A 24,922-nucleotide genomic window follows, 5' to 3' on the forward strand; every position below is an offset into this window, starting at 1 on the left:
TGGCGGAGGGTACCCTGAGTACCTCCATCGGTTCTCCCTTCTATTCCAGTCTCGTATTGTTCGTGGAAAGAAGGATTGTCGGTATGCTACTGTGTGGGCTCTAATCTCTCTGATATTTTCCTCATGGTCTCTTCGCGAGATATATGTAGGAGGGAGAAATATACTGCTTGACTCTTCGGTGAAGGTATGTTCTCGAAACTTTAACAAAAGCCCGTACCGAGCTCCTGAGCGTCTTTCCCGCAGAGTCTTCCACTGGAGTTTATCTATCATCTCCGTAACGCTTTCGCGATAACTAAATGATCCTGTAACGAAGCGCGCTGCTCTCCGTTGGGTCTTCTCTATCTCTTCTATCAATCCTATCTGGTACGGATCCCACACTGCTGAGCAGTATTCAAGCAGTGGGCAAACAAGCGTACTGTAACCTACTTCCTTTGTTTTCGGATTGCATTTCCTTAGGATTCTTCCAATGAATCTCAGTCTGGCATCTGCTTTAGCGACGATCAACTTTATATGATCATTCCATTTTAAATCACTCCTAATGCGTACTCCCAGATAATTTATGGAATTAACTGTTTCCAGTTGCTGACCTGCTATTTTGTAGCTAAATGACAAGGGATCTATCTTTCTATGTATTCGCAGCACATTACACTTGTCTACATTGAGATTCAATTGCCATTCCCTGCACCATGCGTCAATTCGCTGCAGATCCTCCTGCATTTCAGTACAATTTTCCATTGTTACAACCTCCCGATACACCACAACATCATCTGCAAAAAGCCTCAGTGAACTTCCGATGTCATCCACAAGGTCATTTATGTATATTGTGAATAGCAACGGTCCTATGACACTCCCCTGCGGCACACCTGAAATCACTCTTACTTCGGAAGACTTCTCTCCATTGAGAATGACATGCTGCGTTCTGTTATCTAGGAACTCTTCAATCCAATCACACAATTGGTCTGATAGTCCATATGCTCTTACTTTGTTCATTAAACGACTGTGGGGAACTGTATCGAACGCCTTGCCGAAGTCAAGAAACACGGCATCTACCTGTGAACCCGTGTCAATGGCCCTCTGAGTCTCGTGGACGAATAGCGCGAGCTGGGTTTCACACGACCGTCTTTTTCGAAACCCGTGCTGATTCCTACAGAGTAGATTTACGGTCTCCAGAAAAGTCATTATACTCCAACATAATACGTGTTCCAAAATTCTACAACTGATCGACGTTAGAGATATAGGTCTATAGTTCTGCACATCTGTTCGACGTCCCTTCTTGAAAACGGGGATGACCTGTGCCCTTTTCCAGTCCTTCGGAACGCTATGCTCTTCTAGAGACCTACGGTACGCCGCTGCAAGAAGGGGGGCAAGTTCCTTCGCGTACTCTGTGTAAAATCGAATTGGTATCCCATCAGGTCCAGCGGCCTTTCCTCTTTTGAGGATCTTAATTGTTTCTCTATCCCTCTGTCGTCTATTTCGATATCTACCATTTTGTCATCTGTGCGACAATCTAGAGAAGGAACTACAGTGCAGTCTTCCTCTGTGAAACAGCTTTGGAGAAAGACATTTAGTATTTCGTCCTTTAGTCTGTCATCCTCTGTTTCAGTACCATTTTGGTCACAGAGTGTCTGGACATTTTGTTTTGATCCACCTACCGCTTTGACATAAGACCAAAATTTCTTAGCATTTTCTGCCAAGTCAGTACATATAACTTTACTTTCGAATTCATTGAACGCCTCTCGCATAGCCCTCCTCACACTACATTTCGCTTCGCGTAATTTTTGTTTGTCTGCAAGGCTTTGGCTATGTTTATGTTTGCTGTGAAGTTCCCTTTGCTTCCGCAGCAGTTTTCTAAATCTGTTGTACCACGGTGGCTCTTTTCCATCTCTTACGATCTTGCTTGGCACATACTCGTTTAACGCATATTGTACGATGGTTTTGAACTTTGTTCAAATGGTTCAAATGGCTCTGAGCACTATGGCACTCAACGTCTCAGGTCATCAGTCCCCTAGAACTTAGAACTAGTTAAACCTAACTAACCTAAGGACATCACACACATCCATGCCCGAGGCAGGATCTGAACCTGCGACCGTAGCGGTCTCGCGGTTCCAGACTGCAGCGCCTAGAACCGCACGGCCACTTCGGCCGGCCTTTGAACTTTGTCCACTGATCCTCAACACTATCTGTACTTGAGACAAAACTTTTGTGTTGAGCCGTCAGGTACTCTGTAATCTGCTTTTTGTCACTTTTGCTAAACAGAAAAATCTTCCTACCTTTTTTAACATTTCTATTTACGGCTGAAATCATCGATGCAGTAACCGCTTTATGATCGCTGATTCCCTGTTCTGCGTTAACTGTTTCAAATAGTTCGGGTCTGTTTGTCACCAGAAGGTCTAATATGTTATCGCCACGAGTTGGTTCTCTGTTTAACTGCTCAAGGTAGTTTTCAGATAAAGCACTTAAAATAATTTCACTGGATTCTTTGTCCCTGCCACCCGTTATGAACGTTTGAGTCTCCCAGTCTATATCGGGCAAATTAAAATCTCCACCCAGAACTATAACATGGTGGGGAAATCTACTCAAAATATTATCCAAATTATCCTTCAGGTGCTCAGCCACAACAGCTGCTGAGCCAGGGGGCCTATAGAGACATCCAATTACCATGTCTGAGCCTGCTTTAACCGTGACCTTCACCCAAATTATTTCACATTTCGGATCTCCGTCAATTTCCTTCGATACTATTGCACTTCTTATCGCTATAAACACGCCTCCCCCTTCACTGTCCAGCCTGTCTCTGCGGTATACATTCCAATCTGAGTTTAAGATTTCATTACTGTTTACGTCTGGTTTCAGCCAACTTTCTGTCCCTAGTACTATGTGGGCGTTGTGACCGTTTATTAATGAGAGCAGTTCTGGGACCTTTCTATAGACGCTCCTGCAGTTTACTATTAGCACATTAATATTGCTATTCCCTGTTGCATTTTGCCTACTCCTACCTTGCCGCGTCTCAGGAGGCGTCTTGTCGGGCCTAGGGAGTGAATTCTCTAACCTAAAAAACCCACATGTGCACTCCACACGTACTCCGCTACCCTTGTAAAAAAAGTAACTTGCTTCTGTGGAAGCTGAAGTGTTTGCTCTGGAGTGACTATTTGGCTCTCATGATTTTTAACTGCCATCATGAGTCAATTTTGGAAGATTCTAGGATGAAGGACAGAACCAGATGCGATAAGGGGACGCCGTCATACCATTTAACCCATTACTTGCCAAAACTGTATTATTTTATTTTTTCAACCTAGTTTTTGCATTAATGTGAAATGGCAAATGAAAGGAAAAGCTGACTTGGAAAATTTGAGTATATTTTTAAAACAACTACACTGCCCCTTTTTAGGACATTGGGAAAATTAGCTATCAAAATGTACAATATTATTGTCAATGCAGAAAACTACAAGAAACATCTTGAACAACATAAAAACACTCTTTGTAATATTATCGAGTGTTTATTCAGTACGAAATGAAACAAAAAACTTGTCATTTACACTAATATTGCACTTATAACATATTTTTGTTACTCTTTTCACCTGCAGTATTCACATTTCCTGGATCTAGTCGTACATCTGTGCTCACCTATCCTCCCATTAGTTTGCTACCTTGTGGTCCTCTGCTTTTTGATGTTGCTCCTGTTTTCTTTGAAAGGTACATCACCACTATTCTCCTTCGGACACCCAAAAGTGAGAGCTTATCATCTGGGTTAGCAATTAGGTATACGCGCCATGTGTTTACCATATCAATCATCTGGGTGAATAATGGCCACCACCATTTCTTTGATCGAATAAAGTGACAACTGTTTGTCTAGTAGAGCAACACCCCCCATATGGCTATTGTATTCTTGAACGAGATGCAGGTTTATAACAGATATTCCATTTTTCTTTGCCTGCGAGTATCATTTAGTACAGCGCAAAGGGGTAGTGCACTGTAATTTGTGGTTACATGTACTAGTTTGTTGTCCCTACATTTCACTACGAGAAGTTCATTCTCTTTCCCAAAATTGTAGCCACAGAATCCTCATCCCTGCTGGTTATAAATTCTACAGTTACTGCTACATCTTGCTCAATACAGTAGTCGTTCAGTTCATTTTCTTCAATGCCTTCTGCAATTGTTATTTCATCTACACTAAGTGAAATATTCATCTTCACTCAATTCATAGCTCTTTACTTTTACTTGAATTTCTTTAACTATCAGGTCCACGTGGCATTTTTTGTCGTATTGGAAACGTAAAATGTGAAAGGTATTGTTTCACTCTGTTACCTAATCCTGGCAACAATCTCATACAATGTAAAGAAGCTAGATCTTAACAATGTAAATAGTAATTTTTGTATATAAGAAGTGTATCCATTAATACGGCATTTCATCGCAGCAGTGATAATCTGAAATGGCATTGTTGCATTATTGGGACGCATAAAATAAATTGACATTGCACTTATTTCAGGAAATCTGAAATATACTGAATGTTTCATGGATATCCGTACGTCCATAACAAACACACACCCACAACTAAATCAGAATTCACAGTTGTACAGAAACTACCAGGAGACATTCAGTGTAGCCAAGTGTGGAGACAGAAAATAGGCAAATTAATTTCTTTCCCAAAATAAGCTAATTAGAGAAAAATTATTTCTTTCCAATTTGCAGGCATTGTCAATAACAACCTTTACATATAACAATCAAAGCCAAAAATTTCATTGCTTACGTTGAAAGAAATAAAATACAGGGGGTATCAAAACGAATGATCCGATTTAAAAAATCATAACTATTATGTTATTTGAGATATGTGCATGAACAACTTTTTGTTGGAAAGAGCAAACTCTCGAGGTTTACATGTTTCCCGCTAGGTAGCAGCAGTGTGTGCTGACTTCAGTTCTAGTAAAACTGTGTCGGGACTACAGAAAGCGTTTTGTGTTCTATGTTTTGCGCAGTGCGCGTCAGTAACAACTGCTCATTGTGACTTTCGTACAAGGTATGGCGTGGATCCACCTATAGCGCAGAGCATTGACGATGGCATGAACTTCCGAGAAACTGGTTGTTTGTATAAAGGAAAATCGCCGGGCCGTCCACGACTGGCTGACACAGACGTTGAACACATCCGCCATAGTTTTACAAGCAGTCCGCAGAAATCAGTTGGCCGTGCAGCTCGCCAGCTCAACATGCCCCTGATGTTCGTATGGCATAAGAACGTAGGCTTCCGCGGCCGGTGTCATAGTGATCAAAATTCTTCTGGGTATTATGCCGCGTCATTGCTAAAAACTAACAACAACAATGAACTAAAACCGACGTTTCTGACGAATTGCAACGGCCTTCCTCAGGGCACGACTGGTTTTGCATGGGGATAGGTGCTACTGTTTATTACAGACTGTCGGTGTCTGACGTCACTGTTATAAAACTTTTAATTGGCCCTCTAATATGATTGGCTAGTCATGACGTAAGGGAAGATAGAAAGAAAGAGGCTATTCGTGGATGTCCACGTCGTCAACGATTGTTAGCTGTCCGCCAATCAGCGTTCGGCTTCTGGTCGGCAAGTTTTCCTCCTGGTGTGCGCGTAAGTGGACTGACAGTTGCTCTACAGCTGTTTATGCAGATACGTCCGTGTCCCCTGTAGCTTCTGCCCCGCGACCGCTCGCGGCCCGTTGGACTGGGATGGCCGGCAGCCAGGACGCCGGGAGTTTGTAGCCATCTTCTCTGTTGATGTTGTCAGACTGTTTAATAATTTCGATCGCCTCCTGTATTTTGCGTTCTCGCATCCACGATTCTTTCGCCAGTACTCGGGCTTCCTGGAACCTGATAGGTTGTCCACAGTCACGGCGGTATTCCGCTAACGCTGATTTGTTACGTTGTTGTAATCGTACATATCGTTCGTGCTCTGTTACTCGTAAGCTGACAGGTCTTCCTGTTTCTCCTATGTAGGAGGGCCAATTAAAAGTTTTACAACACTGACGTCAGACATCGATACTCTGTAATAAATAGTAGCACGTATCCCCATGCAAAACCAGTCGTGCCCTGAGGAAGGCCGTTGCAATTCGGCCGAAACGTCGATTTTAGTTTACTATTGTTGTTAGTTTTTAGCAATGACGCGGCATAATACCCAGAAGAATTTTAATCCGTATGGCATGTTTTGCGACGACGTTTACACATGAAACCATACAAAATTCAGCTACTGCAAGCTCTTCGTGAAGGTGACAAACAAAAACGTGCGGAGTCCTGTAATTTCGTTCTTGGCAGGATGAAGGATGACAGTTTTCATCCGCCCTTAGAGTTTAGTGACGAGGCAACATTCCATTTAAACGGAAAGTTGAACCGCCATAATGTGAGAATATGGGGTACGGAACAATCACATGAAGTTGTACAGCATGAGTGGGACTCTCTAAAATTTAATGTGTTTTGTGCAGTTTCACGAGAAAAGGTGTATGGTCCATTTTTCTTTGCCGAGAACGCTGTTACAGGAAGCAAATACCTCGATATGCTTGAGAACTTTCTTTTCCCACAGTTGGAGACTGATTCGAACGACTTCACATACCGACAGGATGGGGCACCGCCGCACTGGTATATGTAAGTGGGAATTTTTAAATCAAAGGATTACTGAACGACGAGTCGGTCGCAGCCTTACATTACTGACCGTACGTGATTATTTCTTGTGGGGGGTTTATGAAAGACTCTGTTTATGTGCCTCCGTTACCAACAACAATGAATGAACTGGGACATCGCATAACAGCAGCTGTGGAAGCTGGAACTCAAGACATGCTGCAGAATGGGAAAAATTTTAATACCGCATTGACATATACCGTGCATCTCAACAGGAACATATTGTACTCCTATGAAAGGATATTTAAAAAAATTTTTTGAGTTCCCTATTCATCAAAAAACAAAATTAATTGTATATGTTTATTAGTTCCGGAAATATAGACGTGTCAAATCGGATAATTCTTTTTGAAACCCTGAATTTGCGCCCCAAAAAAGGAGTATTGGTAAATAATACACTACTGGCCATTAAAATTGCTACACCAAGAAGAAATGCAGATGATAAACGGGTATTCATTGGACAAATATATTATACTAGACCTGACATGTGATTACATTTTTACGCAATTTGGGTGCATAGATCCTGAGAAATCAGTACCTAGAACAACCACCTGTGGCCGTAATAACGGTCTTGATACGCCTGGGCATTGAGTCAAACAGAGCTCGGATGGCGTGTAGAGGTATAGCTGCCCATGCAGCTTCAACACGATACCACAGTTCATCAAGAGTAGTGACCGGCGTACTGTGACGAGCCAGTTAATCGGCCACCATTCAAAAATGGTTAAAATGGTTCTGAGCACTATGGGACTTAACTTCTCAGGTCATCAGTCCCCTAGAACCTAGAACTACTTAAACCTAACTAACCTAAGGACAGCACACACATCCATGCCCGAGGCAGGATTCGAACCAGCGACGGTAGCGGTCACGCGGTTCCAGACTGTAGCGCCTAGAACCGCTCGGCCACTCCGGCCGGCTCGGCCACCATTGACCAGACGTTTTCAATTGGTGAGAGATCTGGAGAATGTGCTGGCCAGGGCAGCAGTCGAACATTTTCTGTATCCAGAAAGGCCCGTACAGGACCTGCAACATGCGGTCGTGCATTATCCTGCTGAAATGTAGGGTTTCGCAGGGATCGAATGAAGGGTAGAGCGACGGGTCGTAACACATCTGAAATGTAACGTCCACTGTTCAAAGTGCCGTCAATACGAACAAGAGGAGACCGGGACGTGTAACCAATGACACCCCATACCATCACGCCGGGTGATACGCCAGTATGGCGATGACGAATACGCGCTTCCAATGTGCGTTCACCGCGATGTCGCCAAACACGGATGCGACCATCATGATGCTGTAAACAGAACCTGGATTCATCCGAAAAAATGACGTTTTGCCATTCGTGCACCCAGGTTCGTCGTTGAGTACGCCATCGTAGGCGCTCCTGTCTGTGATGCAGCGTCAAGGGTAACCGCAGCCATGGTCTCCGAGCTGATAGTCCATGCTGCTACAAACGTCGTCGAACTGTTCGTGCATATGGTTGTTGTCTTGCAAACGTTTCCATCTGTTGACTCAGGGATCGAGACGTGGCTGCACGATCCGTTACAGCCATGCGGATAAGATGCCTGTCATCTCGACTGCTAGTGATACGAGGCCGTTGGGATCCCGCGCGGCGTTCCGTATTACCCTCCTGAACCCACCGATTCCATATTCTGCTAACAGTCATTGGATCTCGACCAACGCGAGCAGCAATAACGCGATACGATAAACCGCAATCGCGATAGGCTACAATCCGACCTTTATCAAAGACGGAAACGTAACGGTACGCATTTCTCCTCCTTACACGAGGCATCACAACAACGTTTCACCAGGCAACGCCGGTCAACTGCTGTTTGTGCATGAGAAATCGGTTGGAAACTTTCCTCATATCAGCACGTTGTATGTGTCGCCACCGGCGGCAACCTTGTGTGAATGCTCTGAAAAGCTAATCATTTGCATATCACAGCATCTTCTTCCTGTCGGTTAAATTTCGCGTCTGTAGCACGTCATCTTCGTGGTGTAGCAATTTTAATGGCTAGTAGTGTATGTTGATTTCCGTCAAAACGGACGTTTTCCGTGCGCATTTGGACAGCAACAGCGCTGAAATCAGCGACTTAGGACTTATGACTAAAGAAGATAGTCTCGTGGGTCTGTGCAAGGCTAGAGACCTCATTAAAGAAAATACGCGAGGAAAGGAGTATAGAAGAAAGGCAGGAGTTCAAAATGGCTCTGAGCACTATGGGACTTAACATCTATGGTCATCAGTCCCCTAGAACTTAGAACTACCTAAACCTAACTAACCTAAGGACATCACACACATCCATGCCCGAGGCAGGATTCGAACCTGCGACCGTAGCGGTCACGCGGTTCCAGACTGAAGCGCCTAGAACCGCACGGCCACACCGGCCGGCCAAAGGCAGGAGTGTTGTGGTTTATAGGATAGAAGTGTAAAAATTGTAAAGCTGTCTGGTGATGTTCTTACCACTGGCTTCCTGCGGTGTTGTTCCATCACCTGCTGCTTGGCCTGGAGACTGTGTGCACGAACGAGTCGACGGCTGATCATCAACAGGTGGTGCCGGTGTGCCCACAGTGTTAGCCTTCTGCTTCGTGGACCGCTTGCGGGGTCGGCCTCGTTTCTTGTACGTGGGAGTCATGAAGTCGGCCAGCACCAGACCCCTCCTGGGGGAAGAGGCCTCTTCGGTCGCCGGGACATCCGGCGGAAGCGTGGCAGCCTGGCGCCCAGCCGCCACGTCGGCGTAGGAAACAGTCTGGGTGCCCTGCGGTTCATCACTGACTGTTCTTACTCCCTCTGCATCGCCTGTTACTTGCCTCTTGTCTGGAAGTTCACCAATGACACCGGCCGATCCACCCTGTGAGAAATGCGCCGTTACCGACCTTTCGCAGTTATATACATACAGGTCATTACAATTAGCAATATCATCAAAACGGCATGCAGCAAAACTGCATTAAGTACAGGGTGTAAATTTTGTCAAACCAGAATAACTCGAAAAATAAGCTTCACACGAAAAAATGTGTAGAATCCAAATGTGTAGAATCCAAAGTTTCTGGTGCTAAAACTAGCCCGCCACCCCCAGGCCCCTGGGGGTGCGGCGGGAGGCAACTTTAAGATTTCAAATGAGAACCCCTATTTTTATTGCAGACTCATATTCTACACAAAAAACTACGTACATTTTGTCAAACATTTGCTTTGAATCTGGATGCACTGTTGCCTGGTTATTGACCGAGTGGTACCCCTGTATTGCATCCTGAATCACAAATGTAAAATTTTCTGCAAAATCAGAAATTTTTGAATTTAGGGTATTTTGTGTAATAGACAATGCTGTAGAGAACACTTCTCTAAAAACAATCATGTTGTTGTTGTTGTTGTGGTCTTCAGTCCTGAGACTGGTTTGATGCAGTTCTCCATGCTACTCTATCCTGTGCAAGCCTCTTCATCTAAAAGTACCTACCGCAACCTACATCCTTCTGAATCTGCATAGTGTATTCATCTCTTGGTCCCCCTCTACGATTTTTACCCTCCACGCTGCCCTCCAATACTAAATTGGTGATCCCTTGATGCCTCAGAACATGTCCTACCAACCGATCCCTTCTTTTAGTCAAGTTGCGCCACAAACTTCTCCCCAATTCTATTCTCCTCATTAGTTATGTGATCTACCGATCTAATCTTCAGCATTCTTCTGTAGCACCACATTTCAAAAGCTTCTATTCTCTTCTTGTCCAAACTATTTATCGTCCATGTTTCACTTCCATACATGGCTACACTCCATACAAATACATTCAGAAATGACTTCCTGACACTTAGGTCTATACTCGGTGTTAACAAATTTCTCTTCTTCAGAAACGCTTTCCTTGCCATTGCCAGTCTACATTTTATATCCTCTCTACTTCGACCATCATCAGTTATTTTGCTCCCCAAACAGCAAAACTCCTTTACTACTTTAAGTGTCTCATTTCCTAATCTAATTCCCTCAGCATCACCCGACTTAATTCGACTACATTCCATTATTCTCGTTTTGCTTTTGTTGATGTTCATCTTATATCCTCCTTTCAAGACACTGTCCATTCCGTTCAACTGCTCTTCCAAGTCCTTTGCTGTCTCTGACAGAATTACAATGTCATCGGCGAACCTCAACGTTTTTATTTCTTCGCCATGGATTTTAATACCTACTCCGAATTTTTCTTTTGTTTCCTTCACTGCTTGCTCAATATGCAGATTGAATAACATCGGGGATAGGCTACAGCCCTGTCTCACTCCCTTCCCAACCATTGCTTCCCTTTCATGCCCCTCGATTCTTATAACTGCCATCTGGTTTCTGAGAAATTGTAAATAGCCTTTCGCTCCCTGTATTTTACCCCTGCCACCTTCAGAATTTGAAAGAGAGTATTCCAGTCAACATTGTCAAAAGCTTTCTCGAAGTCTACAAATGCTAGAAACGTAGGTTTGTCCTTCCTTAATCTAGCTTCTAAGATGAGTCGTAGGGTCAGTATTGCCTCACGTGTTCCAACATTTCTACGGAATCCAAACTGATCTTCCCCGAGGTCGGCTTCTACTAGTATTTCTATTCTTCCGTAAAGAATTCGCGTTAGTATTTTGCAGCTGTGACTTATTAAACTGATAGTTCGGTAATACAGATCATTACAACTGCAATATCATGAAAACGGCATGCAACAAAACTGCATGAAGTACAGGGTGTAAATTTAAAGTTGACAAACCAGAATAACTCGAAAAATAAGCTTCACACGAAAAAATGTGTAGAATCCAAAGTTGATTATTTTCGAGGGGGACATTTTCTGGTGCTAAAACTAGCCCGCCACCCCCACGCTCCTGGGGGTGGGGCGGGAGGCAACTTTAAGATTTCAAATGAGAACCCCTATTTTTATTGCAGACTCATATTCTACACAAAAAACTACGTACATTTTGTCTTAAACATTTGTTTTGATTCTGGATGCACTGTTGCCTGGTTATTGACCGAGAGGTACCCTTGTATTGCATCCTGAATCACAAATGTAAAATTTTCTGCAAAATCAGAAATTTTTGAATTTAGGGTATTTTGTGTAATAGACAATGCCGTAGAGGACACTCCTCTAAAAACAATCATATCAATTGCAATGTTATAACTCAACCCAGTGAAGAGATATTCATAATTTTGCTAACGTCTCTAAACTGAATGATCATTGCGCGCTTACAAACGAAAATGGCCGCCATTCAGTAAAGGTGAAAGGTAGAATTTTTTTTAAAAAACTGTTTTGAACTTCTCAGTTATAGGGTAATCACATATAAAAAATTAAAATATTTAAAAAATGGTCAAGCAACCAACTTAATTTTTATTGGACCACTTCATTTGCATTGACCCGGATGAGACCTATTTCAACTGCACTCTCGTTTACAACCTCTGAAATTCACGGCAGTGCGCACAATCAGATCACCACCAACCTTTCTCCATCAGTGTGTAGGCTACTAGTACAATATAATTCCGCTAATGAGACCGTATTTGCTGCTATCGATTTCTGTGCAAACTACGTTGTCAGTGGTTCGTGAAGTAGTTTTTGCACATGAAATGCACGTAGATGGGGAAATGTCGAGCTGGTGGACGCCGGTGTGCGTTGTGAGGGCAGACCATGTCACTGGAGGCTCTCGAAGCTCTGGCGCTGTTTTACCAGCTTTGGCGTCAGTCCATTAGCTCCGATAGACGACAGAACAAATGAAGCACATATTTAAGGAGTTTAATACTGTAACTACAAAACACATTACTTTCAAACAATGAAAACTCCAGGTAGGAACATCAACAATGTTGGAAGTGTAGCCGGCCGGTGTGGCCAAGCGGTTCTAGGCGCTTCAGTCTGGAACCGCGCGACCGTTACGGTCGCAGGTTCGAATCTTGCGTCGGGCATGGATGTGTGTGTTATCCTTAGGTTACTTAGGTTCAAGTAGTTCTAGGTTCTAGGGGACTGATGACCTCAGATGTTAAGTCCCATAGTGCTCAGAGCCATTTTTTTAGAAGTGTAGATTGCTACTTACCTTATCAACAATGCAGGAAAAGACAGATTGCTACTTACATCCCTAGGCAGGCTATGTGGGAGTGATTTTTTATGTGAAAGGGATGACAGCTGTCAAAATGCAGACACTGTTAGTGGTTAGTGGGTTTAATGTGGAGCGAGCTAAACATCAAATCCCTAGTCTGGTTCATGTTCATTGTCCATATCTTCATTTCTGGACTCAGGGCCAAGACACTCTACCTTCGTTCCTGCACAACCTCAACACATTCTCACCCATCTGCTTCGCGTGATCCTCCTCAAGCCAGCGTGCCATCTTCCTAAATGTTGACTTCCTCCTCTCTGATGGCTCCATCAGCAACTCCGTCCACATTAAACCCACTAACCACAAACTGTATCTACATTTTGGCAGCTGTCATCCCTTTCACATCAAAAAATCCTTCACATATAGACTACCTATCTGGGGATATCGTATCTGCAGTGACAAAAACTCCCTTGCTCAGTATGCTAAGGATCTCACCAAGGCCTTCACAGACAGGCACTGTCCCTCAGACCTAGTCCACATGCAGGTTTGCTGTTTTATTTCCCCTCACACTTCCAATCCTCCCATCATTCCCAAGAACCAGCCACAAAGAAGTGACCCCTTTCATCGCCCCCTACCACCCCAGAGGAACAACTGAACCACATCCTTCGCAAGGGCTTTGATTACCTATCATCATGCCCTAAAATGAGGGACATCCTACCCAAGATACTTCCCATCCCTCCTACAGTGGTGTTCCCTCGCCCACCCAACCTGCACAACATCCTAGTCCATATCTATGCCACCGGGGTGGCAGAACGGTTCTAGGCGCTACAGCCTGGAACCGCACGACCGCTACGGTCGCAGGTTCGAATCCTGCCTCGGGCATGGATGTGTGTGATGTCCTTAGGTTAGTTAGGTTTAAGTAGTTCTACGTTCTAGGCGACTGATGACCTCAGAAGTTAAGTCCCATAGTGCTCAGAGCCATTTGAACCATCGCAAGAATGATGCGTGTGTGTGGGTCTTTTACTAATCAGGGATGTGCCCGAAAACTATCTGCAAGTGTCTTTTAATTGTGCTCGTCTGCAACTTGACGTGTCTTCTTTACGGTAAGTAGTGAAGTGTTGGCAGAAGAGCCAACACCGTGTTGCTAGAGGAGGCCGAAATGCACGCTTTTAATTACACGCTAACTGGCGTGAGGTCTGGAACAGGACAATGTCTTGAGAATTGCAAATAAAGTACGTAGATGATGTAATACTTAACTTTAATCCATAATTGGTGTACATTGCTCTTGACGGTACAGGTTTTATAATAAGCTCAATATAACTGGTAATGGCGCCTTGCTAGGTCGCAGCAAATGACGTAGCTGAAGGCTATGCTAACTATCGTCTCGGCAAATGAGAGCGTGATTGTCAGTGAACCACTGCTATGAACGTCGGCTGTACAACTGGGACAAGTGCAAGGACGTCTCTCTAGGCCTGCCGTGTGGCGGCGCTTGGTCTGCAATCACTGACAGTGGCGACACGCGGGTCCGACGTATACTAACGGACCGCGGCCGATTTAAAGGCTACCTCCTAGCAAGTGTGGTGTCTGGCGGTGACACCACAAGTAGCAATCTATCTTCTCCTACATTGTAAACACATTAGCTTTTTCTGTTATCCAATTTGTAAATAATCATTTGGAGTTGAGAAGGAATAATGACATTTTTTAAATGTATTATTGCATGTAAATTAAAAGCAAAAGAATCTCCATTAGGAGTACAATACAAAAAGAATGTCTTAATTTCATCCATTTTTTGTCATCATTGTTTCTGCGACTGTATTACTTTTGTACAATAAAAAACAAACTTCTCATTTTCAGTCTCTTTTTTTCTTAATTGGATTTCGATTCTCCTCTAGAGGGGGCGCGGGCTCTGCAGCCTATAGAAAAGTTAAAAAACAGAAACAGGAGATATGTAAAACAAACAAAAGCAGGCGATAAAACGGTGACTGTTAAAAATTGAAAAATGAACAAAAGATAGGAAGAAAATGTAAAAACAAACGGTCGGCGACGCTGATTGAAACACATACTAAATAGACGGGCACTATTTTAAAAACACGGCGACAGTCTGGCTTCCGTTCGCACGAGATTTAAAAAAAAAAAAAAAAAAAAAAAAAAACCACAACTAGCGACAGTATGGAGGCTGTTCGCAACACTGGCAGGGGACGTACAACACTGAGCACTCACTTAAAACAGCACTAGAGAGGCGACACGGCGCACGGCGGCGGATGGGGGATAGGGGGATGGAGACCTGATGAGTCTACATCACTTTGCGAATTTATGTTACTGCTGGTCTGGTTTCAGAAGCGGTTACATAGTTTTTAAGCAGGGAATTAGTTTTTAAGCACGGAATTAGTAAACATAAAATCACTTTTTTGTCATAACATGTTTGTGAATGAAATTTAACAGGTCGAAGAATTTGTTTACAGATATTCTGAGAGAAGAAATGTGTGCATATTCATATGAATATACACTATGTGATCAATAGCATCCAGAAACCTGGCTGAAAATGACTTACGAGTTCGTGGCGCCCTCTATCGGTAATGCTGAAATTCAATATGTTGTTAGCCTTGATGACAGTTTCCACTCTCGCAGGCATACGTTCAGTCAGGTGCTGGTATGTTTCTTACGGAATGGCAGCCCATTCTTCACGGAGTGCTGCACTGGGGCCTGGCACGAAGTCGGCGTTCCAAAACACCCCAAAAGTGTTCTGTAGGATTCAGGTCAGACCTCTGTGCAGGCCAGTTCATTACAGGGATGTGTAACCACTCCGCTACAGGCTGTGCACTATGAACAGGTGCCCGATCGTGGTGAAAGATGCAATCGCCATCCCCGAATCGCTCTTCAACAGTAGGAAGCATGAAGGTGCTTAAAACAGCAATGTAGGCCTGTGCTGTGATAGTGCCACGCAAAACAACAAGGCGTGCAAGCCCCCTCCATGAAAAATACCATCACCTTCGAATTTTACTGTTGGCACTACACACGCTGGCACGTGATGTTCACTGGGCATTCGCGTTAGCCACACCCTGCCATCGGATCGTCACATTGTGTACCGTGATTCGTCACTCCACACAACGCTTTTCCACTGTTCAATCGCCCAATGTTTACGCTCCTTACACCAAGCGATATGGCATGATGTGTGGCTATGAGCAGTCGCGATACCATGAAATCCAAGTTTTCTCACCTCACGCCTAAATATCTTACAAGGGAACCTCCCCATCGCACCCCCCCCCCCCTCAGATTTAGTTATAAGTTGGCAGAGTGGATAGGCCTTGAAAAACTGAACACAGATCAATCGAGAAAACAGGAAGAAGTTGTGTGGAACTATGAAAAAAATTAGCAAAATATACGAATTGAGTAGTCCACGTGCAACATATGCCACTTCAAGGGTGACACGCAGCCAGGAGCGCCGTGGTCTTGTGGTTAGGGTGAGTAGCTGCAGAATAAGAGGCCCACGGTTCAAGTCTTCCCGCGGCTGAAAATTTTTGTTTTCAGACAATTATTATCTGTCCGTCCGATGCGATCACTTTTTTGGGAGTGATAATCACATCCACAAGAAAACCTAAATCGGGCAAGGTAGAAGAATCTTTTTACCCATTCGCCAAGTGTGCAAGTTAGGTGGGTCGACAACATATTACTGTCATGTGACGCACATGCCGTCAACAGTATCGTATAGAATATATCAGACGTGTTTTCCTGTGGAGGAATCGGTTGATGTATGACCTTGGAGAGGCACGTCCTTTCGTCTACTAATCGCACGGTTTTGCGGTGCGGTCGGAAAACACAGACTCTAAACTTATTACAGTGAACAGAGACGTCAATGAACGAACGGACAGATCATAACTTTGCGAAAATAAAGAAAGTAAATTTTTCACTCGGGGGAGTACTTGAACCGTGCACTTCTTATTCCGCAGCTACTCACGCTAACCACAAGACCACGGCGCTCCTGGCTGCATGTCACCCTTGAAGTTGCATATGTTGCACGTGGACTACTCAGTTCGTATATTTTGCTAATTTTTTTCATAGTTCCACACAACTTCTTCCTGTTTTCTCGATTGATCTGTGTTCAGTGTTTCAAGGCCTATCCACTCTGCCAACTTATAACTAAATCTGAGGGGGGTGCGATGGGGAGGTTCACTTGTTAGTACTTGCGGTGGATACTGATGCAGTTTGGAATTCCTGTGTGATGGTCTGGCTAGATGTCTGCTATTACACATTACGACCCTCTTCAACTGTCGGCTGTCTCTCTCAGTCAACAGACGAGGTCGGCCTGTACGCTTTTGTGCTGTACGTGTCCCTTCACGTTTCCACTTCCTTGTTTAGGAGTGTGGAAATCTCGCGTACAGACGTATGACACAAGTGACACCTCATCACCTGAGCGAGTTCGAGGTCCCTGAGTTCACCTAATATGAAAAACGTATGTTTTCGGGGGTGTCCGGATACTTTTGATCAGATAGTGTAGATATGCTGATGATGCCTCATCCAGGGTAACATGCTGCGTCCCATCTACCAAGAAATCCTCAATCCAGTCACAGATTTGGCCTGATACCCCATACGACCATATGTTTAATAATAAGCGTAGGTGTGGTTGGTACCGAGTCAGATGCTTTTCAGAAGTCGAGAATTAATGCATCTACCTGACTGCCTTGATCTATGTCTTTCAGTATGTCATGTGAGAAAAGTACGAGTTGGGTTTCACATGATCTATGTTTCCGGAATTCAAGTTGGTTGGCATGGATAATGTCGCTCTGTTCGAGATACCTTATTATGTTTGAGCCCAGAAGTCAGCTGTAAATAATCAGCTTGCATCCACATTTAAATACAATTTGAGCTAATTACATATAAATTGACTCGTTCGACGCCATTAAGACATATTGTGCAACTGAATCATGGAATATGTAACTAACTGTTAGACAACAGTTTTGTTTGCTGCAATAAGACAACAATCCTGAATCTGGCATTTTCTGTTTCACCACGATAATGCTCCTGTCCACGAAACAGAGACCGTAGCAACAAGGTTCAAGGGATTCCAGTTGAATGTGGAGGACTGGAATGTTAAAACTCCACTCTGAAATCTGAACCTCATCAAACATCTGTCGGGTAAATTAATCAGCCAGACAAATTCGCCCAAAACACCCATAACACTACTCATGCTTCAGGAAGAACGTATGAGAACTTGGAGGAAAGTTGCCCATACATTATGTTGCGGCGTAAAAACAAACGCTGGCACGCCAGTCGGGAACGACACGGAAGACAAGGCTGTGAGAGGATATCAGCCAATCACACGCTGACAGACCTCCCTTACAGGACGACAACGCGACAGCAGCGGCCCCTAGGTGAAGAGGACATAACCGCCGCGCCCGACTGGTGGAGCCCAGTTGGACAGCAGCATCAAAAGTAGCCAGTTCGATAGCAGCTTCAAGAATAGCCACTTGCGTAGCAGTGTCAACATTAGGCACTTCATAGCAGTTCAGGAAAGAAGAAGAGATAGCAGTCACTGCAAAAACTGATTATTTCGAATGCCGCCCTTTGCTTGCGACACATCTGTGTAATTGCCAAAGTTAACCGTTGTAATTTTCTTGTTGTAATAAAACTTATTAGTACGAGTTTTTTGATTGTTTGTCTAACGAACCGAGTAGCCAGGATTCCTAGACACAACAAGACGACGAGGCTGGTCGAAAGAGATTAAGTGCTGTAATATTAATAATTATTATACAGGCGATCCCACAGAACGGTTTACACTGACCTTTAGTAACTTGAACAAAAATAACAAAAACTATTAAATCTTAAATCTCAAAGATGGTAACGACTTTTTTTTTCTTTATTGTGATTTGAATACCCGTATAAAAACAGGTAGGCTGGCAGCAGCACAATACGCCGCTCTTCAGCCAAAGATATTACAATGATAACACAGGTTTGACACACGAGTTGGAACAAAAACGGCGGGGAAAAACAGTAGACACATGAACATAAAAAACATGAAGCCGGTCACACTCGATGACAATCCACACTACAAACTGGTGAAACGACGCACAAACACTGAAGATGTCGATGGCACTGGTGAACGATGGAGTGTGATGGTGAACACTGAAGACTAAACAAGACGACACACACGAGACATTAATGGCGATGATCTCTGGCGCGCAATGTCCATGTAGCGTGTGCGAGTCCGGGGACCTGCCAAGAGGGGAAGAAGGGTGAGGGGGGAGAGGAGAGAACAAAGATGCCAATGGCTGGGGAGGAGGAATAGAGGGACAGGGGAGGGGAAGCCCAGGGGAGGAGTGGGGAGAAATGGAGGAGGGAGGGAAGGGGGGAGAGAAGGGAGGGAGGGTGTCCAAAGGAGCAAACACAGGAAGAGGGAGGGAGGATCAAAGTTGGTAGGAGGGATAGATGGAGGGGAGGAGGGCATCATCAGGGAGGGGGAGCTGGCGGATGCCACCTTGGGAGAGGGTAAGGAGGGTGGAGAGATGGAGACCGGGTGGGACGTGGGAATACAGGTGCGGCAGCGGGCAGGGTTGGGAGAGGATGAGGGAGACAAGCGGGTGAGGAGGATCGAGTTTTCGGGAGGTGTACAGGATCCGTATCCGTTCAAGGAAAAGGAGGAGGTGGGGGAATGGAATGAGGTCGTACAGGATGCGCGTGGGGGAGGGGAGACGGATGCGATAGGCGAGGCGGAGAGCATGGCGTTCAAGGATCTGAAGGGGTTTATAAAAGGTAGGGTGGGCGGAGATCCAGGCAGGATGGGCGTAACAGAGGATAGGGCGGATGAGGGATTTATAGGTGTGGAGGATGGTGGAGAGGTCCAGACCCCACGTACGGCTGGAAAGGAGCTTGAGGAGACGGAGTCGGGAGTGTGCCATGGCTTGGATTGTCCAGAGATAGGGGGTCCAGGAGAGGCAACGGTCGAGGGTGAGATGGTAACGACATTACTGAAAATGTTTTAAGGTTTAAGATATTCATGATGTCCTCCGTCGGTAACGATGTAGCGCCTCCAACGCAGCAGAGCCGATCGACAAACATACGGTGCCGGCCATTAAAATTGCTACACCACGAAGATGACGTGCTACAGACGCGATATTTAACCGGCAGGAAGAAGATGCTGTGATATGCAAATGATTAGCTTTTCAGAGCATTCATACAAGGTTGGCGCCGGTGGCGACACCTACAAAGTGCTGATATGAGGAATGTTTCCAACCGATTTCTCATACATAAACGGCAGTTGACTGGCGTTGCCTAGTGAAACGTTGATATGATGCCTCGTGTAAGGAGGAGAAATGCATACCATCACGTTTCGGACTTTGTTAAGGGTCGGAGTGGAGCCTATCAAGATTGCGGTTTATCGTATCGCGTTATTGCTGCTCGCGTTGGTCGAGATCCAATGACAGTTAGCAGAATATAGAATCGTTGGGTTCAGGAGGGTACTACGGAACGTCGTGCTGGATCCCAACGGCCTCGTATCACTAGCAGTCGAGATGACAGGCATCTTATCTGCATGGCTGTAACGGATCGTGCAGCTACGTCTCGATCCCTGAGTCAACAGATGGGGACGTTTGCAAGACAACAACCACATGCACGAACAGTTTGACGACGTTTGCCGCAGCATGGACCATCGGCTCGGAGACCATGGCTGCGGTTACCCTTGACGCTGCATCACAGACAGGAGCGCCTGTGATAGTGTACTCAAGGAGGAACCTGGGTGCACGAATGGCAAAACGTCATTTTTTCGGATGAATCCAGGTTCTGTTTACAGCATCATGATGGTCGCATCCATGTTTGGCGACATCGTGGTGAACGCACATTGGAAGCGTGTATTCGTCTTCGCCATACTGGCGTATCACCCGGTATGATGGTATGGGGTGACATTGGTTACACGTCTCGGTCACCGCTTGTTCGCATTGACGACACTTTGAACAGTGGACGTCACATTTCAAATGAGTTACGACCCGTGGCTCTACCCTTCAAAATGGTTCAAATGGCTCTGATCACTATAGGACTTAACTTCTGAGGTCATCAGTCCCCTAGAACTTAGAACTACTTAAACCTAACCAACCTAAGGACATCACACACAACCATGCCCGAGGCAGGATTCGAACCTGCGACCGTAGCGGTCGCGCGGTTCCAGACTGTAGCGTCTAGAATGGCTCGGCCACTCTGGTTGGCGCTCTACACTTCATTCGATCCCTGCGAAACCCTACATTTCACCAGGTAATTCACGAACGCACTTTGCAGGTCCTGTACAGGCCTTTCTGGATACAGAAAATGTTCATCTGCTGCCCTGGCCAGCACATTCTCCAGATCTCTCACCAACTGAAAACGTCTGGTCAATGGTGGCCGAGCAACTGGCTCGTCACAATACGCCAGTCACTACTCTTGATGAACTGTGGTATCGTGTTGAAGCTGCATGGGCAACTGTACCTGTATCGCCATCCAACCTCTGTTTGATTCAATGCCCAGGCGTATCAAGACCGTTATTACGGCCACAGGTGGTTGTTCTGGGTACTGAATTCTCAGGATCTATGCACCCAAATTGCGTGAAAATGCAATCACATGTCAGTTCTAGTATAATATATTTGTCCAATGAATACCCGTTTATCCCCTGCATTTCTTCTTGGTATAGCAATTTTAATGGCCTGTAGTGTACTTTTCAAAGTGTAAGAAACTTTTCTAACAGCTGGTTTGCTAGCAGTTCTGTTTCTGTTATGCTCCACCTTCAGCACTAGGCCAATCAATAAAGTGAGGCGCTTTACCACCAACCCAGCAAGGAAATTTGAGGAACAGAAGCTCCTGCTTAGCCTCCACAGACAGCGGACTGAGGTGAAGTACGAGGTGCGATAAAGTAATGAGACTGATTTTCTTTGAAAGATGGGGCCACCCTGCAGGCTTGTGTAGGTGCAATATCTTTGACCTTCGTCTATAAGCTGCATTCTAGTCCAAGCGGCACATCGATGCAACTGCTCAATCATGAGTTGAGTTGTAATTAGATAACACGTGTTTGTGTCTGTTGTCACGGATATGGAACCGCATAATATTGCACAACGGTTATACCATTTCTTTTTGCGTTAAATTGGGTGAAAATGTGACGACAACTTACGGTAAGCTTCAGGCTTTTGGAGAGGAGGTTATGTGAAGAGCATAAGTTCTTCGTTGGCATAAAATGTTTAGTGAAGGCAGAACGAATCTTGAAGACGGCAGTGGACGACCATCAACCACACAGATAGATGTCAACTTGGTTAGGGTGCATGAACTCGTACGATCTGATCGAAGATTATCTGTGAAAATGATTGCAGAAGAACTGAACATTAATCGAGAAACAGGTTGTGACATTAATGTTCTGGGCAGTGTATTATAAACAAACGAAATAATAAAGGACGAAAAAAAGTGAGACTGTATGAATAAATAACACAGTGTAAGACATGAACTAAAGCGGAGACGGCCGGTGTGGCCGAGTGGTTCTAGGCGCTTCAGTGTGGAACCGCGCGACAGCTATAGTCGTAGGTTCTAGGGGGGGACTGATGACCTCAGATGTTAAGTCTCATAGTGCTCAGAGCCATTTGAGCCAAATCGGGAGAGTGGGCTGACCACTCCAAATCGCCCGTTATTGAGACGAGGCGCCCCAGTAAGTGTTCCCGCAAAACAGCCACTGATGCCCTTGAAGTGTGAGCCGTTTCTCTATTCTGCTGGAACCAAATTCCCCTACGTCCAATTCATCAAGTCGTGGAAAAGAAATTCCTCTAACACCTTCACATACCGGTCTGAAATCACTGTCACAGTGACTCCATTTTCTTCAAAAAACCAGGCACCAACAGTGCCAGCTGACGAAACTGGACCACATACTGTGAATTTAGATGCCTGCGGACGTCTTTGATGCAATTCTAGGGCATTGGTGTCCGCGCAGTTGCGCATGTTCTGCTTGTCCACGCATCCAGCCGAGTGAAAATGGGCTTGACCACTGAAAACAAACAACTGCGTCCTCAAGAACGTTTTTGAGAAGTGCCCCATATGCGTTCCTCTGAGGATTGAACCCGCGCTCCGAGAGTTCCTGCACGATTCCTAACTCGTACAGTTGGTAATGAAGATCATAATGAAGAATTTGCCTCACCGAACTACCGGAAAGTCTAAGGGCAGATGCACGTCAGCTCGCAGAACGCCGTGGGCATTGCAAAATTGAAGCTCTCACTGCCCCAATGTTGTCAGGTGATCTGATGGGCTGAGGGACTCCACTTCTTCATCTTGTCACATTCGCAGTTCGTCTAAATGTAGTGACTGATGTATCAATTGATTTCCATTCCGGGACACGGCCCAACGGGGCTACATTGAAGTGATTTCAGAAGACGAGCTGGGTTGCGACAATGAAGCATTCGAGTGAAAACTAGGCCTCGGTGGCAAACGCACGCTCCTCACTGTTCCAACGCATGATGGTGACTGATTTGGAAGAGAGCAACACTTCATATCTAAGCCTCTCAAATAAAACCACCTTCACCCTGCTGCGACTGTTACAGCCTGTCACGCATGTCAAACAAGGAAGTTATGTTGCCGCACTCTGTATAATAATACGACACAATATATTGTTTGGTTGGGTGGAGAAGGGACCAAACTATGCGGTCATCAGTCCCTCCGACCTTAGATTAACTAAAACCGATAAAATCCGACATTAAAGAGGGAACTACAATATCCATAAAATGATAAACTACTGACAGGGAAGGAAGGAACTGGACGGCAGAAGAGGGGAGGGAAAGAAAGTGACTAATGACAGGGGCGTGAAGGAAGAAGCACAGGAGACAAGAGAGATGCTCAAAACATAACAGACCCCATAAGGAAAGGAGTGTGAAGGCAGAGGGCCGGGGTGAACCACCAAGCCCAGTCGAAGACAATCCAGTCAGGGCGAAGGGGGGAGCAAGAGGGCCTGCCATCCCCTTCACTCACCGCTAAGGTGGAAGGTCCCTCCCTTAAATAAAGCGATAAAAACCCCTATCACGAATAAAACGTAAAGCAAGATCCGCCGTTGAGGAACTGTCACCTAACACCAGGGGTAGCGAGTCTGGAAAGCTAAAAGCCCGTCCCAGGGTGGCTAAGTTGGGTCAGCCCAATAAGATGTGAGCCACAGTCAACATCAATCCACAACAACAGAGAGGGGGTTCCTCATGATGGAGGAGATAACCGTGAGTTAACCAAGTATGGCCGATGTGGAGCCGGCGTAGGATGACAGAGGCCTTACGAGAGGCCCAGTAGGAGGACCGCCACGGAGTTGCAGAATCCTTAATCACTCTGAACTTGTTCGGGGAAGAAAGAGCGTGCCATTCCGCACCCGAAAGGCCCAAAATCTGATGATGTAATGCTGAACGAAGATCTATTTCCGGAATGCCAATAGCAAGAGATGGCCTGGTAGTAGCTAACTTAGCCAGTCGATTGGCAAGTTCATTGCCAGGAATCCCATCATGGCCTGGGGTCCAAATGAAAACCACCGACAATCCACGTTGAGCAAGGAGAGACAGGGAGTCCTAGATAGCGATGACCAATGGGTGGCGAGGGAAGCACTGGCCGATAGCGTGCAAACCGCTCAATGAGTCACTGCAGGTAGTGAAGGACAGTCCTGAGCAGGAGCGGATACGGTCTAGTGCACGCAAGATGCTACCAATTCTGCAGTAAAAACTCTACAGCCACGAGGCAAGGAACGAAATTCTGTACAACATGCATAGGTTTAAGCAAAACCAGTGCGGCCAGCAACCATGGAGCCATCAGTATAAATCACTTCTGAGCCCTGGAATGAACTGAGGAGACAGTAGAATTGGTGGCAAAGAGCCATCGGAGGGACACAACCCTTTGAATCGATTGAGAGATCAAGACAGAGCTGTGGCCGAGAGACGCACCAAGGAGGGGTACGTGCGTGAGCAGAGAAGAGAGGCAGTAAAGGGAATTGCTGGAGCTCAGAAAAGAGCGACTGAATGTGGGCAGCCATGGTAAGCCAACATCGTGGCCGCCGCTGCAGCAGGGTGATCTCCGCGTCTGGATAAAGGATACCATAATTAGAGTGCTTTGGAGTGCAGCGAATGCAGAGCGCATAAGATATCAGCTGTTGGCGCAAAACTCGCAATGGTGGAATCCCTGCATCAGCGAGAAGGCTAAGTATGGGGCTAGTCCGGAAGGCACCAGTCGCAAGTCAGACCCCACAGTGGTGGATGGGGTCTAGGATCTGCAGCGTCGAAGGCGACGCAGAACCATAAACAGTACTTTCATAGTCTAAATGAGACA

General features: G+C 45.4%; 1 protein-coding gene across 2 annotated transcripts in view; it reads right to left on the reverse strand.

Moving 5' to 3' along the window:
- The window catches only part of LOC126237449 (uncharacterized), a 220,409-nt gene that overhangs the window by 76,633 nt on the left and 118,854 nt on the right, over positions 1 to 24,922 (reverse strand). For both annotated transcript variants that reach the window (XM_049947580.1, XM_049947581.1), the window contains exon 3: positions 9,083 to 9,470. In XM_049947580.1, coding sequence (XP_049803537.1) covers positions 9,083 to 9,470 — 388 coding nt within the window. The remainder of the gene's footprint in view (positions 1 to 9,082; positions 9,471 to 24,922) is intronic.

This window comes from Schistocerca nitens, chromosome 2 (genome assembly GCF_023898315.1).
Source record: "Schistocerca nitens isolate TAMUIC-IGC-003100 chromosome 2, iqSchNite1.1, whole genome shotgun sequence".
Classification (NCBI taxonomy): Eukaryota; Metazoa; Arthropoda; class Insecta; order Orthoptera; family Acrididae; genus Schistocerca; species Schistocerca nitens.